This window comes from Dipodomys spectabilis, unplaced genomic scaffold, assembly GCF_019054845.1.
Source record: "Dipodomys spectabilis isolate Male_0828 unplaced genomic scaffold, ASM1905484v1 ptg000366l, whole genome shotgun sequence".
Classification (NCBI taxonomy): Eukaryota; Metazoa; Chordata; class Mammalia; order Rodentia; family Heteromyidae; genus Dipodomys; species Dipodomys spectabilis.
In genome coordinates, this window is record NW_024871043.1 from 606149 (window position 1) to 624529 (window position 18381).

At 46.6% G+C, this 18381-nt stretch overlaps 1 protein-coding gene across 2 annotated transcripts; it reads right to left on the reverse strand.

Annotated features, from left to right (window-relative positions):
* Positions 1-452: 452 nt before the first annotated feature.
* On the reverse strand, positions 453-17179 carry Gp2 (glycoprotein 2). 2 transcript variants are annotated; one of them, XM_042666881.1, is made up of 12 exons: positions 17148-17179; positions 16784-16858; positions 15979-16111; positions 13011-13451; positions 12525-12635; positions 11638-11849; positions 10853-11001; positions 9215-9460; positions 7697-7859; positions 5784-5868; positions 3800-3844; positions 453-905 (listed from the first exon to the last, which is right to left on the reverse strand). In XM_042666881.1, exons 3-12 carry the CDS (start codon positions 16049-16051, stop codon positions 847-849), a joined length of 1584 nt encoding a protein of 527 aa, XP_042522815.1. In that variant the 5' UTR covers positions 16052-16111; positions 16784-16858; positions 17148-17179; the 3' UTR covers positions 453-846. The 2 variants fall into 2 exon arrangements, with proteins under 2 accessions (XP_042522815.1, XP_042522814.1); XM_042666880.1 differs by having other exon boundaries at positions 453-908.
* Between the last annotated feature and the right edge of the window lie 1202 nt (positions 17180-18381).

The window sequence follows — 18381 nt, forward strand, 5'->3', positions numbered from 1 at the left end:
ACCCTGCTTCCTGAGGCCATCTTGAGGGGTCTGCTGTTGGTGGCATCTTTGAGATTGCTGCCCAAACACAGGTCATCCAGGGAGATGACCACCCATCCCCCATGCTTTGTGCTAGGTCTGCACACCAGGATCCTTTTCTGCATCATTGACGGCCAGGACTCCTGATATAATAGCAGACTCTTGATATAATTAGCGGCGCAAGTGCACCGCTCTTACATGAAGAGCTGCTCCCTGGAGTCATGAAATCTCTACATCAAAATCAAGCCATTCCTCTGGCTTCCAGGTCCCCAGGGTAGCAGTGTGCATACTTCTAAGCCAATCACTGGTGTTGGATCGGAGGCAGGGAGCTAAGGGACCAGTCTTCCCTTTGAGAGTTCCCAAAGTGTCTCCTCTTAGCTGTTCCCATGGCGACTGGTGAGACCAGGATGGAAACGCATCAGAGGACACAGAGGCCAAGCAAGGGTCAATGTATGCGGTTCATCAGCAGCCAGGAGGGAAGACACGTGTAAAGGATCACCCCCACCACAACAGGACACATCTTTCTAGGAGTCATCAACCTACTCAATATTTCTAGGAAAGGCAGGAGCCACAGGATTTGCTTTCCAAGTCCCACAGATGAATGAGAAGAGGATACAGCCAGTCCAGAACCAGCTTCCACAATGAGGAAAACAAGACGTTCTCCTACATTAAAGGAAGTGAACACGCTCTTCTTTTCCCCCCAAACCTAGGCCAGGCTTGAGTCTGCCCCTGTAATGTGTGAGCAACCCAGCTGTGCTGAAAGTGAATGGTAGACATTGCTAGGAAGGGAAAAGCAAAGACTTCAAGGCCAGATGCCCTGCCAGGTTCTCAGAACAGCCAAACCAGGAGGACAGGCAGGAGGAGGCCAGGCCAGGCTGCCAGGAATCCTGAAATGCAAAAGACAGGACAGTCAGGAGTGGGGCTTTGGGACTTGGCAGCAAACATGAGTTTGGTTCATTGTCATTCTGCTGCACAGATGACAAAGACGACATCCTCACACATGATCTGGGTTACAAGGCAAGTGATATGGTAGAGGCAAAGCTATCCAATCACTAGCCACTTTTTCCACGTTGTACCAGGCATATAGGAAGGCAATTTTGTTTCCCCCAGTCTCCTTTCCAGGCCACATCTAGCCAATTAAATGTGAGTAGAAGTCACAGATGACATTTGAGGGCTGATCCTGCCTACTCCCTCAGCCACCATCCAGAATAAGAAAGCCAGGGATAAAGGAGTTTCCAGAAGTTACCAGAAGGGAGCAGGAGCCTGAGTTCTCAACAACTACATCAGAAATGCAGCCCCTCCTCCTCCCAATAAATCATATGTGTAAAAGCAGAGAGGACTTGGTGGTTGTTGGTTTTTGTTACAGCAGCTAGCATTACTTCTACTGGCCAACTCTAAAGAAGCCAGAAGACATTGGGTTAAAAAGTACTGCTACTGAGGCCCAAGTGCCTTAGAATCTTAGATCTATAACTAAGCTGGTCAGTGCCAAATAAGATTTTTTTAAAAACCAAGCAAGCAGTAACAACAACAAGAAAACTTTTACATGCCTTGGTTTCCCTATATGCAAAGCAGAAATATTAACAGAAACTGTTACTTTGCCGGAGTTTGTAAAGCTTAAAGGAGTAAAGCTATGTGAAATGTTTAGAACAGTGCCTAGCTTATAGTAGGCACTATCTATGTGTTGGTTTTGAAAAATAGGCTCTAAGATCATGCTGGGGTCATGCCTTATTTGTATCTCACAGTGTACTCAGTATACAGAAATGCAGCATTGGGTGATGATTGTGTTGTACTAGGGATTTTGAAGAAACACGTGGACCCTCTCCCATACTCCCAAATTTGAACTCAGGGCCTGGGCTCTGTCCCTTAGGTTTTCCACTCAAAGCTGGGGAGCTACCACTTGAGCCACAGCTCCACTGCCAACATCACTATCACCACCACCACCACCACCACCACCACCATCATCATCATCAACAACAACAACAACATCATCATTATTCCTGGTTAATTGGAGAAAAGAGTCTCATGGACTTTCCTGCCCAGACTGGCTTTGAAACACAATCCTTAGATCTTAGATTCTTGAGTAGCTAGGATTACTTGCAGAAGCTACAGGCTCCCAGGTGATATTCAATGATGTTTTTCTGAAACCTCAGAAGAGATTGAGGGAGATAGCAAATGATAGAGACCACGACTCCCTCTTGGGGTGATTTTCCTTCTTGTGGCCAGAAGGATCCAAGCAAAACCCACCCAAAAAATTAGTTGGTTAAACTCCACTGGTGGAAGAGTCCCCTGAGGGACTGGTAACACAAATGGGATTTAAGGTCTCTGACTTCAAGGTGTTTTTACTCTGTCCTCTGTCTTTTCATGAGCATGGTCTGAATGCTATTCTGCATACAGAGGATGTCTTGGATTCCTCTGGGAGATGTTTAGATGGCTGTCTAGCTAGATGGAAAGAAGTTCTTCATGTCTGAGTTCATTAATAGTGAACTTTTGGGTTGGGTAGTAGAATCTTAAAGCATGTTTTCTACTTTGTCCCAAATAGTTATCTTCTGTTTATCTGCCTGTTAAACCACATCATTTATCAAAACTCTTCAAAGCTAGGTAACAGAACCTCATGCCTACAATCCTGTCTACTGATGAGGGTGAGATCTGAGGATCAAAGAATGACAGCCTTGACCAAGCAAGCTAAAGGACAGTGCCCAGGTCCTGAGTTCAAACCTCAGTCCTGGCACACACGCGCGCGCACACACACACACACACACACACACACACATACACACACACACCTCTATTCAGATGTTACTGACCTGATCAAATTTTCTCTGGACCTTTTCCAATGTAGTTTGTTAGTGTTGCGTATACTTTTTCTGTACTATCTATCAGCTTCCCACTTGTTTGATCAAGTCATATCTCATTTTGGCAATGAACTGTTGCTCTCTCCATTTCCCTAGTGTTTGCCAATATCTGGTTCACTTTTTCTTTCATTTGGGTACTATCATTTCTTATGAACTTCTTCTAAACCCATGCTGATACTCACTCCTCCTTCCTACTCTGATAATAAAACCATCCAATGTTGACTGGCAGGTGGCCATCCAGGCTAATGATAACACTTTTCAGCATCCATAGTTGCCAGGTTTGGCCATGTGACTGTCTATGCACTGGTCATGGAAGAGGAAGTGGAGGTATGAGGTGCCAGTTTCCAGAATGTTCCTTAACGCTCATCAATCTCCAAGTTCCTCTGTCTTGTTGCCTAGATGAGAAGGCTGGCTTTCTGGCTGCCATCTTGGACCATAAAAATGGTGGCCACATCCTGCAGATGATGAAGGGGTATGCTGGAAAAAGCCTGGATCGCAGTCTTAATGGTGCCATTCCATTAGCCCTGGATTGTTTGTCTCTAAATTTCATTTTATGTACAAGAGAAATAAGCATTCAACCAATATTTAAGATAGTATTGTTAATACTGGTAATTTTCGATCATGCTGTCTTATTTCTAAATTAGCCTGTTCACTTGGATTTTCTGTTTCCACTGCAAATCATAAGCCGCGTGAGGGCAGGCACCTGATCTTACCATTGTACATTCAATACTTGAACAGTGCCTGATACAGCACAAGCAATATATTCTTGGTGTTCGGGGACTGTGCCCTCTGATCGACTGCAGAGCTAGTCTTGAGTCTGCGTTTAGCATCCATAGTTCCTAGTACAGGGCTTGGCACATAAGTGTGAACTGGGAAGGTTGAGAAGAGGAAGAGGAGAGAGCCAGGAGGATTCCAGGAAAGGCACGTACCTGCCATGCTAGGGGCTCCGCTCATGACGCCAAGGGTCTGGGCACCTGTGAAAGAGATTGCCGTGAGAATCCCCTAATGGTGCAGGGCAGTTGTAGCACTGGGGTTGTGACTACTCCAAAATTTCCTGTACCTAGTCATCACAACCCCTGGCAACCCACATGGTGGCCACCTCTGTTATTTGATAGTTGTATATTTGATAGTTAGTATTACTCTTTTTTTTTTTTTTTTTGCCAGTACCAGAGCTTGAATTCAGGGTCTTGCACAATCACTTGGCTGGCTGGCTTGACTGACTCTCTACTATTTTATTCACACCTTCAGTCTGGCTTTTTGCTGATTATTTTGGCGGACTTTTCTTCCAGGCTAACTCCAGATCTCAGCCTCCTGAGTAGCTTAGACTACAGGCATGAGCCACTGGTATCCAGCTTAACAGATGTCTTCCTAAATGCATTCCATGCATTTGATTTATTTATTTGTTGGTTGGTTTGTTTTTATGTTGCTAGTCCTGAAGCTTGAACTCTAGGCCTGTCGCTGTTCCTGAGCTCCTTTTGTTCAAGGCTAACATTCTACGCCTTGAGCCACAGCTCCACTTCTGGTTTTTTCTGAGATTCATTGGAGATAAGAGTCTCAGGGACGTTCCTGCCCTGGTTAGCTTTGAACCACGATCCTCAGATCTCAGACTCCTGAGTAGTTAGGATTACAGGCATGAACCATCAGTGCCTAGATTTTCCTGCATTTTAAATTTAGCCTTCCTTGTGAAGCAAGTATCTGCTTGCGCATCTGACTGATGAGAAGACCTAGGCAATGTTGAAGAACTTGCTAGGTGGACCTTCCCAGTCAGCACTGAGTTTTGAACCCTAGTATGTCCAGTTTCAAAGAGGAACTTGCTGGCTCCCATCCTCTCCTAGTAATCCTGTGACCCCACAGTTGAGGGGTCAATAAAGGTGCAGAACAACTTGGGGCAGTACCTCCTGTGTGAGCCAGACTATGGCTCCTGGAAAGGGGTTTGGTCCAATGTCAAACATAAAGATAACGTGGTTCTGTGACGATTAAACATTGCATTCTTTTTGGGTGTCTGGACTTCTCCATTCTAATGGAAATCAAAACCATGACAATCCCACGACCCCATTTGAAGGATGGATGATGGTCTGAAGCAACTGGAGAGAGGCCTCTAGGTTGTATCTCTGAAAGATTGTAGTTGCATTTTGGAAAATGCCATTACTTGTCAGAAAATCATGGTGTATTTATGCAGGGGTTGGGGTGTAGACTTCACCCACAGGCCCTGAGTTATAGGGACGGGGAGGAGGTGCAGTTAGAAGGCCCCATGCTTGGAATCAGACTGAGTGAGGTTCAATCCAAACTCTCATCATGCATGCCCAGGGTGGGGGTGGAGGGAATCTTAGCGGAGTCTTTTTTGCCTCAGTGAGTCTTGATTTCTCTTCTGTAAAATGGGCTCAGTTGTAGGAAGATTAACTAAGCCAGAAAATGGTGGGGCTCAGCCTAGTCTCTGGCATAAGGGAGGTCCCTGACAAATGGAAATGTAATTCTCCTTCATAATGGGATAGATTCACCACATGTGGCTAGACTAGAGGTAGAAAGCCCTGAGTAGCCAGGTGCTGGCAGCTCAGGACTGTAATCCTGGCTACTCAGGAGGCTGAGATCTGAGGGGTGACAGTTCAAAGCCAGCCCATGCAGAGAACCCTGAGAGATTCTGATCAACAACTAATCACCAAAAAGCCAGAAGTGGGAAGTGTGGCTCAAGTAAGTGGTAGAGCACCAGCCTTGAGCAAAAAAGCTAAAGGGGAGTGCCCAGGTCCTGAATTCAAGAGCCAGGACCTGAACACCCACATGCATACATGCACTTGCATGTGCATGTGTGCACATGCACACATACACACACATGTGTGGTTGGCATTGGTGGCCTCAGGCATCTGTGGCTGTTAGCTCTTGGACAGCTGGGCTAGTCACCAGGATGCAGACACATACCTGTCCTAGTGATGGGTCCCAAGTCTAGAACCTGGGCTAGGTCGATGGCCGCCACTTCACTCCGGAGTTGACTTCTTGAGCAGAACTGGGAGATTTAGAAAAACAAACAAAGATTCTCATATCAAGATTGAAATACACTCAGTTCAAGTACACACACACACACACACACACACATACACACGCACATGCACACACAAAGACGTAGATTCCTAAATGGACATCACTAATATTTGGAGGGAAGATGAGATCCAGAATAGCCCTTTCAAAAATTATGAAAAAGAGAAGAACTAAACCTCTAAATATTCATGTTACTTAGTACAATACAGTTATATCTAAGAGGGTTGGCTTACATAATAAGAAATTATATTAGAGAGTTCATATATGAAATAATGTTATTGCAATAGAAGACAAGATGTTTTAGGACTAAATTAGAACCAAAAAATGATGCTATTAGGAAGAATATCTTATTAGCTTGGCTGGCACAAGATCCCCAAAAGAAATTAGATTTTACACACTGAAGAATGGTCACTTTGCAATCTTTATAAACATAATGTAAATATCCTTATTCAAATGTTATTTTTCTTCCTAGTGAAGAGTTAAGTTAGAGTGACCCACCCCCTTGGAGCTTCTTTTCATGAGACTCTTTAAAACTCTATAGTGTTCTGAGGTTTCGCTAACTTCATAAATGTGGAACATAATGAGAGGAAAATTAAAATAAAAGCATGACTCAAAAGATTGAAATGCACGGTTCCTATGCAGACAGTGAGGTCATGGCCCCCTGGGCCTATGATTTGGGCCCATCCACCACAGCGGCCCACAGTCTGATGCTGTGATTTCCTTTTCTTTTCTCTCCTTCTCTTCTCTCTTTTTGTTTGTTTGTTTGTGCCAGTACTGGGGCTTGAATGCAAGGTCTGTCACTCTTGCTTGATTTTTTTTTCCTGAAGACTGATAGTCTTTCTACCACTTGAGCCATGCCTTCATCTCCAGCTTTTTGCTGGTCAATTGGGACATCAGAGCCTCTCAGGGATTTTTCTGGATGCTCCCAAATCCCAAACTTCTTTTTATTTTTTGAGACAGGCTTTCACTATGCTCAGGCTGACCTCAAACTCACTCGACAACCTAACTTGTTGGTTTTCCGGGCTCAGCCTCCTGAGTGCTGGGATCAAACGCTAGACATTTGGGGCTCAAAAAGTTTCCAACTTCAGACCCTTTGGGATTTTCAGATTTTTCTGGGGTCAGGAATGGTCAGCTTGTGTTATTATAATCATTCAGCAAAATGCCCGGTGCCATTGGCTCACGCCTGAAATGCTAGCTTCTGAGGAGTTGAGATCTAAGGATCATGGTTCAAAGTTAGCTTGGGCAGAAAAATCCATGAGACTCTTATTTCCAATTTATGACAAAAAAAAAAAAAAACTGGAAGCAGAGCTGTGGCTCAAGCAGTAAAGTCCCGACTTTGAATGAAAAAGCTAAGGTCAGCACCTAGGCCCTGAGTTCCAATACTGGCATGCGCACCATCCTCCCCCCTTCCCTCCCCCCCCTGCACACACACACAAATGTCTTGTGCCAAAGAAAACTGATCTACCTCCTGGAGACACAAGAAGTGCTCAATAAATGGGTTGTGGGGGAAAGAGGGTTTAAAATTTATCTATCCACCCTTCCTTCTCCTCTCCCTCTACCCTCACATAGTTCCATCCACCCATCTGTCTTCTCATCTCTTCCAGAATCCACCCAACCAACCAACATACCTCCTTCTATCTATCCATCCATTCATCCATCACCCATCCATCTTTCTCTCCATCTAAAATCCCATATAGAGAGAGAGAGGCGGGGGGAGGGAGGGGAAAGAGGGAGAGCTTCTTGGGTGCCAAGCCTCGTGCCAGGCTCAGAATAACCCAATCCAAAGAGATACTCACGGGCTGGCACTGTTCTTGGAGGGAATCGCAGAGGTGGACCTCACAATGCAGGTAAACAAGGTCGTGATTTCCAGCAAACATGAACATCTGGACGGAGAACCGGCTTTGCGCGGAAATGCCATTTTCCACCACGCTGATAGTGGAATCATGTTGATTTGGGCAGCTGGGAAGGTGGAAAGGTGAAGGTGTAACTTCCACAGCAACATCACTTTGGTGAGCCCTCATGAGCCACACTGCTGGGTAGCCTGTCATCATGGTAGAGTAGACTTTACTCCTCTGTGTCTATTTTGTCAGCCCACGTGCTGTAATGCTTTGAAGTTCCAGGCTAACCTAACCTAGCTAAGGGGGGTTTCTGGCAGGTTGATTAACCTGACTGAGCCTCCATGTTTCTTTTTTATTTTGTGTCAGTTTGAGGGCTCGAACTCAGGGCCTGAGCACTTGTCCCTGCGCATTTGTGTTCAAGGCAAGTGCTTTACCACTTGAGCCACAGCTCTACTTCCAGTTTTCTGGTGGTTCATTGGCAATAAGAGTCTCATAGACTTTCCTGCCTGGGCTGGCTTCAGAAATGCACTCCTCAGATCTCAATATCCTGAGTAGCTAGGATTACAGGCATGAGCCACTGGTGCCCAGCTCAAGCCTCAATATTCTTATCTGTAAAGTGAATACTCACCTTGCAGCATTGATGTGAGCATTTAATAAGACTCTGTGTATATTGCTTACCTACCACAGAGCTCAGCACACAGCAAAGCTCCATGATAAATATTATCCAGTGCTGTTACTATGATTTTAAGCATGATCTATAAATATGCATTTTCCTTTGTTTTTGTTAGTAAAGGTGTTAAAGTGATATCTGTACCATAAATATTTGTCATATCATTTTCATGTTGGTCAATGCTAATGCCCTGTAGAATAGCCCATCATTACTTAATTGAGCTGTATTTGAAACCTGATTGTATTGCCAAAGTTGTGGAGGACACTGAAAATGCCAATGCATATTCAGGTACATGCTTCTAATCTTAGCTACTCTGGAGGTAGAAATCAGAAGGAGCTCAGTTTGAAGAGAGTATGGGCAACAAAAGTTCACAAGGCCCCATCTTAACAGACAAAGCTGGTTCTCATGCAATGTGCACCTGTCATCTCAACTACTCAGGAAGTGTAAATATGAGGATCATGGTCTAGACTGACCAGGGAGAAATGCAAACAAACAAACAAACAAAAGACTGGTGGAATGGCTTGAGTGCCAGCTAGTAGCAAGCACAGGTCTGGAGTTCAAGTCCCAGTAGCACCTCCCACCAAATAGAATATCGAAATGAAAATAACTGACATTTCTTAACCCTGTTCACCTTACTTGAATGAATACATTGAGTTTAATGCGCCATTCCTGTGACATTCTTGGATCAAAAGGTATGGTTACAATATGAGGTAAGTCAGCTTAACCAACTGTCAGACATGGATGATATGAACATTTCCCCCCTCCCCCCAATTTTACTAAGGTCAAAAGCTAAGGCGGAGAGTCACCTGTTTCGGATAATGAAATACTTCACAGGGTCATCCTTGTCTTCTGTGGGAGTGGCATAGCAGTTCCTCAACAACAGGTTAAACCTGGAGGTGTCACCTTGCTCCAAGATGGCGCCCACGTATAGCATGGATTCCACTGGCAGCACCACTTTGATCCCTTCGTAAGGAACCATGTAGTTCTGGTCTTGGAAGAGAGCCATCCTGACTGTGAACTCTCCCGCCCCATCCACACTGACATTCAGGGAACTGAGACAGGGAAAGTACAAGAGGGGCACACGTCAGGTTTTGAGCAAAAGAAGAGCAACAGAAATCAAGTCCTATGCTTGTAGCAAGGCACACCTCTGCCCTTAAAGCAATTCGACCATCCATGCACACAGAGCATTTACCAGTTTCTAGGGGCTAAACCTGACAAACTGATGAGTCTTCCACTGATTTCCCCCCACAGGGCAGGTCACATCTATCCCTCACTCAAAGCCCAGGGGTTGAAGCATGTCACCACCATCTTATTATTGGGACCAATTCTAGGGATTTACAATTTTCAACCTCAAATCCCTTCTCTTCACCACATCATCTTCAATTAAAAGCCACATTTGAAGCTGGGCACCAATGGCTCAGGTCTCTCTAATCCAAGCTACTCAGGAGGTTGAGATCTAAGGATGGTGGTTCAAAGCTAGGCCAGGCAGGAAAGTTGGTTAGACTCTTATCTCCAATCAATCACCAAAAAGCTGGAAGTGGAGGTGTGGCTCAAGTGGTAGAGTGTTAGCCTTGAGCAAAAAAGCTCAGGAAGAACACACAATCCCTCAGTTCAAAAACCAACACACACACACACACACACACACACACACACACACACAGACGTCCATTTGAACAGGATGAGTGACTTTCATTTGGTCTTTATGAACTATGGATCCCAACAGGATACAATTTGAAAACCTCTAAACTCAGTCTAACTGATCTAACCCTTTTGATCCTGTCTTTCTGTATATCCAGGAGGTGGTGAGGGAATGGGACAGGCATTGTGGGTTTCTGACAGCTCAGAAAACTCCCCAGGCAAGCCTAGGAATGCCAGAGACCTGACTTCCATGGGCCTCCTTCCTGGCACAGGGGCTCACTGGTGAGTGAAATAGACAAAGGTCCCACCTAGATCAAATCTTACCCAAGGTGTTGCTTAGTTCTACTTCTAGTGTACTCAGTCAAAGGTGGTCTCCACTTAGACCTCAAGTCTGCTGCAACATCTCCCCAGCCTCCCACCTTCTCCACTCCATCAGATGAAGGCTGGGACATCGATACCCTCACTCAGTGCACACCATGTTTCTCCTACATAGCATGCACCTTGTTCATAAATCATTACTACTATAATTAGCGGTTGAATGCTTTTCTCTCTCAAGATGAACAAACTCAATCTGTGTTTTCTTATGAGTAATGCTTCCTTCTGCAGGACGACTTCCAGAATCTTAATCCCAAAGCATTCCACACGTGCTTTGGTTTACATGGACTGTCCTTCATGAACCATCCACAAATGTTTGTGGAATAAATAATGGAACAAGTAGACACTCTCAAATGAGATACAGGAGAAACTGTACTGGGAGTGTGACCGGGAGTTGGGGTATAGGTCAAAGGGCAAGGTCAACGCCATACCTCACAATGGGCTGAAGCGCAGTTTGGAGGCTGACCCTCATATCCAAGGGGTAGGCACACTGGAAGTTGATGTTGATGAAAAAGTCCCTGATGATAAAATCATTGGCCAAGGAGAGGGTGTTCTTGTAAATGGCATGGGTTCCATTTCTCTTTGGTATTAAAAAAAAAAAAAGAATGATGGGTGGGTAGATATCGAACTCAGATCTCTCTGATTCCAGAGGCAAATGCTGATAATCTTAGCTACTCTGGAGGTGGAAATCAGAAGGAGCTCAGTTTGAAGAGAGTCTGGGCAACAAAAGTTCACAAGGCCCCATCTTAACAGACAAAGCTGGTTCTCATGCAATGTGCACCTGTCATCTCAACTACTTAGGAAGTGTTAATAGGAGGATCATGGTCCAGACTGACCAGTGCAAGACACTTCCAGAGGGGGAAAAAAAAAAGCAGCCACCCTGCTTTCTGGAGGAGGAGATGAAGGAGACTTCTCCAGAATAAAACCAGGAGGAACCCAGAATAAAAATGAGAATAATAGATGACTGACCCTGGAGAGGAATCAAGGACCTCCATGATCACTTCTCTGTGTGCTCCTCCCACATCTTCCCTAAGTAAAGTTCATCAAAATCCCAGCTTACATTGATGGAGCTGCCATGTCAGATCCATCTTGGACTCTTCATATGCAGTACACCCAAAGAGGTTAAGTAACTGGCCCATGATCTCACAGCTACTAAGACAGGTTCCACTTGCCTGCCTCTGGCTCTTCTGGCAACGGTGGCATGAACAACCCTTACCTCCAGAATATTCCCACAGGCACTAGCCTGGACGGGGCTGGTGGTAGACACCCAGTTTCCATCCTCTGTCTGCATCACGCTGCTGCAGTTCCAGTCTTTCAGGTAGGCAATGATCTCCTCCCCAAAGCCCAGGGGTCCCAGCAAACACTTATCCAGCTTCACCTTGATCTCTTGAGCCCCACAGTCCAGCTGAGGCTGCAAATTGTGAACATCTGCAAAGCCAAGAGTTGGATCAAGTGGAGACATAGGACACAGCTTGTTTTCCTTGCCCTTTGGCAAAAACCACCACACCCACCAGGAGACTAAAAGGAACCTGAGACCCAGGAGGAATTTACACACAGCTTCTGCTCCAAGATTTCCCAAGCACCCTGTGTGCAGGCTTGGCTAATGTTCTTCTTGAACATTGAGGTATTAGAGTCAAAGCTAGGTGGCTCTTCTGCAGAGCCAGCATCCCTAGCCAGGTTGTTGACTGTTGTATTCATCCATACATTCATACATTCCCTCAATGTCCCTCCAATGAGTTCTTCATGGGCATCCTGTCCCGGTGGTCATAGATGAAGACTCTATAGATACTTGAACACCACTCTCAGACTTGTGGAGTTCTTGTCTTTTATTTCAGTGTTGCCCATTAGTTCCAGCCTGCTCCTCCCTGAACCATCTCCTGAAGCCGTGGTCCGGAGGCTGGCCTCTACCTTTCCTCTGCTCCTACCTTTTCTCATCTTTGCAAACCCACTGGCTTTGTGGCACTGTAGACTGGAGAACCTGTGGGATGTTCCCCATCCTCAGCTTTATTCCTCACCCCTGACTCAGACCCCTACCCTCCAAGACTCCCCTGTCCCTGCTGTGCCCACTCAAGAGAGGAGCCAGCAGCCCCCAGAACTGCTCACCAGAGTCACTGAGATCCTTTCTGCAGACACAGCTCCAGACGCCGTCTTGAGCCAGGCACTCTTCCTCAGGACGACACTCCTTCTCACATGAGCTCTGCACGGTGGAGGGATCTAGAGGATGAAGGATGAAGGAAGAGGGTCAGGATGGAGAGCGGGGTGGAGGTGAGATGCCCAGGTCCAAACTTCTCATTCCACTGGAGTGCAAGAGTTTTTCTAAGGGGGTGAAAGACCTTAAACTCAGTTTAAAGGCCAGGCCTTAAACTCAGATTATGGCTTCCAGCTTCTCAATCTGGGGTGAAGCTTTGGGCCCCCAAGCCACCACCTTTACAAGGCTTACCACACACCAAACCTTAGCTCGGCTGGTTCCCATGGTAATGGTGTGAGATGGTGCAGTACCATAGCAAAGCCCATCGAGGCCCAGAGTAGAGTGCCTGGGTTCAGATCCTCGCTTTACTACAGTAGGTGTCAGTCACTGTCATTGCTCACCTGTGCAGTATCTCAGGGCGCATTCAGGGGTGCCCTCCAACCGGTACACATGGTACCCTTCTGGGCAGGCCTTCACCAGCACCTCCGACTGCCAGAAACAGCAATTTTCGCTCCAGTGGGCACAGGCAGTGCGGTTGACAATGCCATCGCCCAGGACAGGGTGGGGCCCATCCAGCCACATGGGAGCGGCTGTCTGGCATCGATACACTGGGACGCAGGTCTCCGACATCCGGATTCCTCCTTCGCCCACAAAGCGGTACCAGCCATGCATGTCCCGATCACACAGTTCTAATTCTTCTGTGTTCTGTGTGCTGCGAGTCGGGTCATCCAGCAGGGTATAATTTTGGCAGGGGTCAAAACAGAGGTTGGCTTCTGGAGTGCCAGGGTCTCCACATACCAAGTCCACCTTATAGGAACTGGCTTCTCTGGGTTTTCTGTAATCTGAGAAATGGAAAGAAGTGTGCTTGAGAAGAGGTTATTAGGTGACTCGTAGCCTCTGGGATTTTTACACCCTATCCTTCCTCTTGTTTTAGATGTGCCAAGGACCAAATGATGCTAACAGACACAATATTCACTATTACACACCAGCGCCTGGGGACCAGATCATTTGTGAGGACTTTGTATGGTATTTAAATGCACTGAGGTCAGGGCCACTTCCCTGTCCAATGCTCCATTGCCCCTGATACCATGCAAGGCAGAACCACTTCTGTGTGTGTGTGTGTGTGTGTGTGTGTGTGTGTGTGTGTGTGTGTGTGTGCTCACACTCTCGCTTTGCTTTTTCACTCAAGGCTGGTGCTCTGCTACTTGAACCAGTCCTCCACTTCTGGTCTTTTGCTGGTCAACCAGAGCTAGAAGCCTCATGGGATTTTTCGGTTATTTTTTAGGATATTCAAGTCTCGGCCTCCTGAATAGCTAGGATTATAAGTGTGAGCCATTGGCGCCTACCTGCCCTGTTTGACCAATATGTGATTCCTGAAAGGTCCTGCAAGCCCCCTGGGAAAACCCTCAAGCATTATTTGAATAAATAAAGTAGAAATGAGAAGTTGTCCCAGAGCTTGCCTTGGAAGCACCGAAACTGAAATGAAGAAATCCTAAACCCCTCCCATTCCCAGAAACCTGAGACACGTCCCCAAATTCGCCGATACAGTTCTAACTCCAGATGTCTCAACCCTGCGCAGTTGGTGTGCCAGTGGGCCCTTCTTTCTGGTGGAGTCATCTTTACAACAGAACATAGAACATGTACCAGACTTCCTGGCCACCATCCAGCACTCCACCAGATGCCAGAAGCGGCCCCTACCCCCACCCCCAAGTTGGTTCCAGGCATTACCAAATGTCTATTGGGAGGCAAAGCCATCTGCAGTGGGGAAACACTGGTTGACTAGGACCATGTCTGATAGTTGATCTGTGATTGGTTCCTTGAGCACTTTAGGGGCTGTGATGTATAAAGAGGCAGGCAAGGGATGAAATGAGGTGGCCAGGCTGGTCCAAGGGTTTCATCCAGCTCTTCATCTGTCGTCCAGGAACCTTAGCAGGTCATGAGCTCTCCTGAGACTCACCTGCAAAAGCGCCCTGAGAACTAGTTTCCCACACCCCCATGCCTATGATTGATTGTGCCATTTCTAAACCTGGGTGTCTGCCTATCCTATTTATTGACTTACAAGGTTTCTTTCAAAGACTGTCTTTAAAAATTGGTTTTATCTTAAAAGAATGGTGTCAGTGACAACATAGGTATGGTGCACTAAATGATAGTATTTCATAGGTATGAAAACAAATAAACAAGTATTAAAAAATGGTGAACGTAGCTGGGTGCCAGCAGCTTGCACCTGTAACCCTAGCTATTCAAGAGGCTGAGAGCTGAGGATCAAGGTACAAAGCCAGCCTAGGCAGGATAGCCTGTGAAACTCTTTATCTCCAATTAGCCCCCCAAAAAGCCCAAACATAGGGCTATAGCTCAAGTTGTAGACTGACAGCCTTGAGTGAAAAAGTTCAGGGACAGCATCCAGATCCTAAGTTCAAATCCCAGGTGTGGTGCATGTATGTGGGTGCATGCACACACACACACACACACACACACACACACACACACATCGAAAGAGCTTGTCATGACTGGAGTCCTGTTGGTATGTGTACGCTGCATTTGAGAACTAAAGCCTTAAAGATTGCTAGGGGATGCATGCAGTGGGGTGACTAGTATAAAATGCCCAGTAGAACATATCCAAGGTAAGCCAGTTGACCCTAGTTCTGTTTATGTGGTTTGATTCTGGTGCCTTGAATGGACAAAGAAGGTCCGTGGGATCCCGTTCTTATGACACGTCACAGAAGCCTCTCAGAAAGCGATTTTCCCAGCTGTTTGGTTTAAGGAAACCAAAGGAAAATATGTTTGGCTTACGGTAACCAATGGCTACCTTTGTTAGTCTTGGATCACATCCCAAACACCTCTGTATCTTCTCATGGGAGGCTGGGAGCCGAGTTCTTCCAAAGCCTCCCTTCCCCCATACACACAGGGCTCACACGTGCTCTCTCTTTGGTCTAAATCCTTTCTTTGTCGGGTTACTAAGCTGCCCAGTTCATAGAGTGCTGAGAGATACCGGAGAGATGGATAAAGCTTTTCCACTCTGCCGATCAGCACTGCGATGCAGAGTTGGAGAGAATACTCGCCCAAACCAAGTAGCCTGGATGCTTGACCTCCTCAGCATCTCCAGCCTGGGACCCTACCAGACACAGGCACAGGAAACCATGGAAACTGTCTTCCCCTGCTTTCCCAGGGAATTTCCAACCGAACTCAGAGTGCCTGACGCCAGGTTCCCTTTCTGCTTTCCAAGTTCTCCTTGATCTCTATCTCTGAATCTTTGCCTTGGACCCGCCTCTTCCTCCTGCTGCCCTGAGACACCTTGTCTGTTCTTCTCCACCACCACCCCTGCCCACATCTTTGTGGGCACCCGAGATGCCAGGTGAGACTAGTACTCGCCTTGGAGCGCCTCAGATGCCAGGGTCAGAACGCAGGAGGCCAAGGCCAGCCACAGGAGGTCTGAGCCTATCATCGTTCTTTCCAAAAGGTGAGAGCTGTAGGTCACTTCAGCGCGTGCGCACTCCCCATGCAGCTGCACGAGAGGGAAACAAATGCTCTACAGAGGCAGGAGGCACATGCTCACCTTCCAGAGCAAGGGTCGGATGAGAACCCACAGCCTTCAGCACTGGCCCTGTGGCACATTTGCACCCAAGCTTCTAACCTACCTTGCAACAAGCAAGGCTCAGTGCCATCCTACAGAAAACATCTTCTAACCTCCTCACTCTAATGAGGCAAAGGTTCAAGAGTTCATGAATCCAGGCAAGATTTATCAGGCTACTTGGCTTTTATGTGTAAGCAAGCTGTTGTAGGTTAAATAGTTTGCTCAGGCCGGGCGCTGATAGCTCACACCTGTAATCCTAGCTACTCAGGAGGCTGACATCTGAGGATCATGGCTCAAAGCCAGCTGGGCAGGAAAGTTTGTGAGATTCTTATCTTCAATGAACTACTCAAAAAAAAGCCCCCAAGTGGCACTGTGGCTCAATTGGTAGAATGCTAGCCTTGAACACAAAGAAGCTCAGGGACAGAGCCCAGGCCCTGAGTTCAAGTCCTAAGACCACCAAAACACAAAGTTGTTTGCTTAAGCCCACATACCCCTGTTCTCAAAAATGGAGCCAAGGACTTCCTTCCTGAAGGGCTCCATTGCTTCAGAGCAGATATGACTTCCTTCAATGAGGTGGATCAACTACAGGAATAGGGGACTTACCAAGGGGAAGACGTTGACAGCAAGCAAAGCTGTAGAATGTTCTAGAAGGGTGTCAGGACTTCAGACGATCTGTTTCTGGAAGGGACATGGAAGACATGGCAGGAGAGAGCTGGGATGGGGGAGCACAGGGATCATACTTCCTAGAGATGTCGCCCCACCCCAGAGGAGAGCAGGTGTGTGAAACCAGGCTGAGTCCAGTCAGACAATGATTCCAGAAGTGCTCGACTGTGGCCAAGCCCCACACTCCTCCCTGGGTTCTGTTCTGTTTTCCAGAAACACACAGTCCTCCCGGATCCAGGGAGGTAAGGAGAGTCATCTCCCAAGGAGGAAGAAGAAGCTCACAGTAGCTCAGAATAGGACTTACCTTGGGGTAAGAACCCAGAACTTTCCTCTCTGTCCTGTGAGCTGTGAGAATACAGCCTGCTGTGGGCTTTTTATGGGAATTTTCCACCCATGTGGCCACTCGTGATTGGTGCTATGGTCGGACTCAGGTTAGATTCCCAGGAAAGATAAGCAATTTACCACAAAAGGTGGCGAAAGAAGGGCCCTACCCCCACCCCTCCCCTGCCCAAATCCATCCTACCCCATGTAAATGCTTCCAGAAGATTCTCCTTCATGCAAATGCTTCTCCATAAACAATCGCAATATACACAGACCGTTGAATTCATGGGACAGTGTCAATTTTCAGCCATTCCTTTTCACAGATCTAATCCTTATAATAAACCCTTGTGGTAAGTCCATGTATATTTGATTGGGGCAAATATTTATCCCTCCACCTCTGCCACCTGCCACCCGCAACCCAAATACTAATGAAAAGGAAGTTGCAATATGTAAAGGAAAGTGGTGAAAAAAATAAACAAGTACTTGTTTGCACAATGAGCTTTCAGAAGGATCATGTGTGCCAAGTTAATGACCCAACAGCCATTCTGGCCTTTATTAGCTTGGAGGCCCATGAGGGCAAGGGAATAAAGGAGGAAGAATGGATGGATGAGTGTTTCTTAGACTTGGCTCACAGAGTCTACCCAGATATTTAGTATGGAGACCTCTGCCAAGGGTCCATTTGGTCCATGGTGATTTGTCCAAAGGAAAATGGGAAGCCCCTGAACTTCCCAAGCTTTCCTCCAATCCCTGCACACAGTGCAAGACATAGAACTGATCTGAGAATGTGAATCTGCAGGCCTGACCCTAGGGTTGAACTTGTGGAGTTAATAAAGGAGTTAGAGCTTTGGTATATAACCAACAGCCTCTGTCTCTTCTCTGTTTCTCTGGGATGCGTGTGTGTGTGTATGTGTGTGTGTGAATGTGTGTGTGTGTGTGTGTGTGTGTGTGTGTGTTATATTCAGGTTTGAACTCAAGATCTGGGCTCTGTTTTTAGCTTTTCTTTTTTTTTGCTCAAGACTGATACTCTACCACTTGAACCACTTAGCTTTTTGGTGGTTAACTGAAGATCAGAGTCTCACAGATGTGCCTGCCTAAGCTGCTTTCAAACTCCAATTCTAGATCCTCAGCCCCCTGAGTAGCTGGGATTACAGGAGTGAACCACCAAGGCTGGGCTTTCTCCAGGATTCTTACAGAGCCAAGGTTATTGAGGGCTCTTG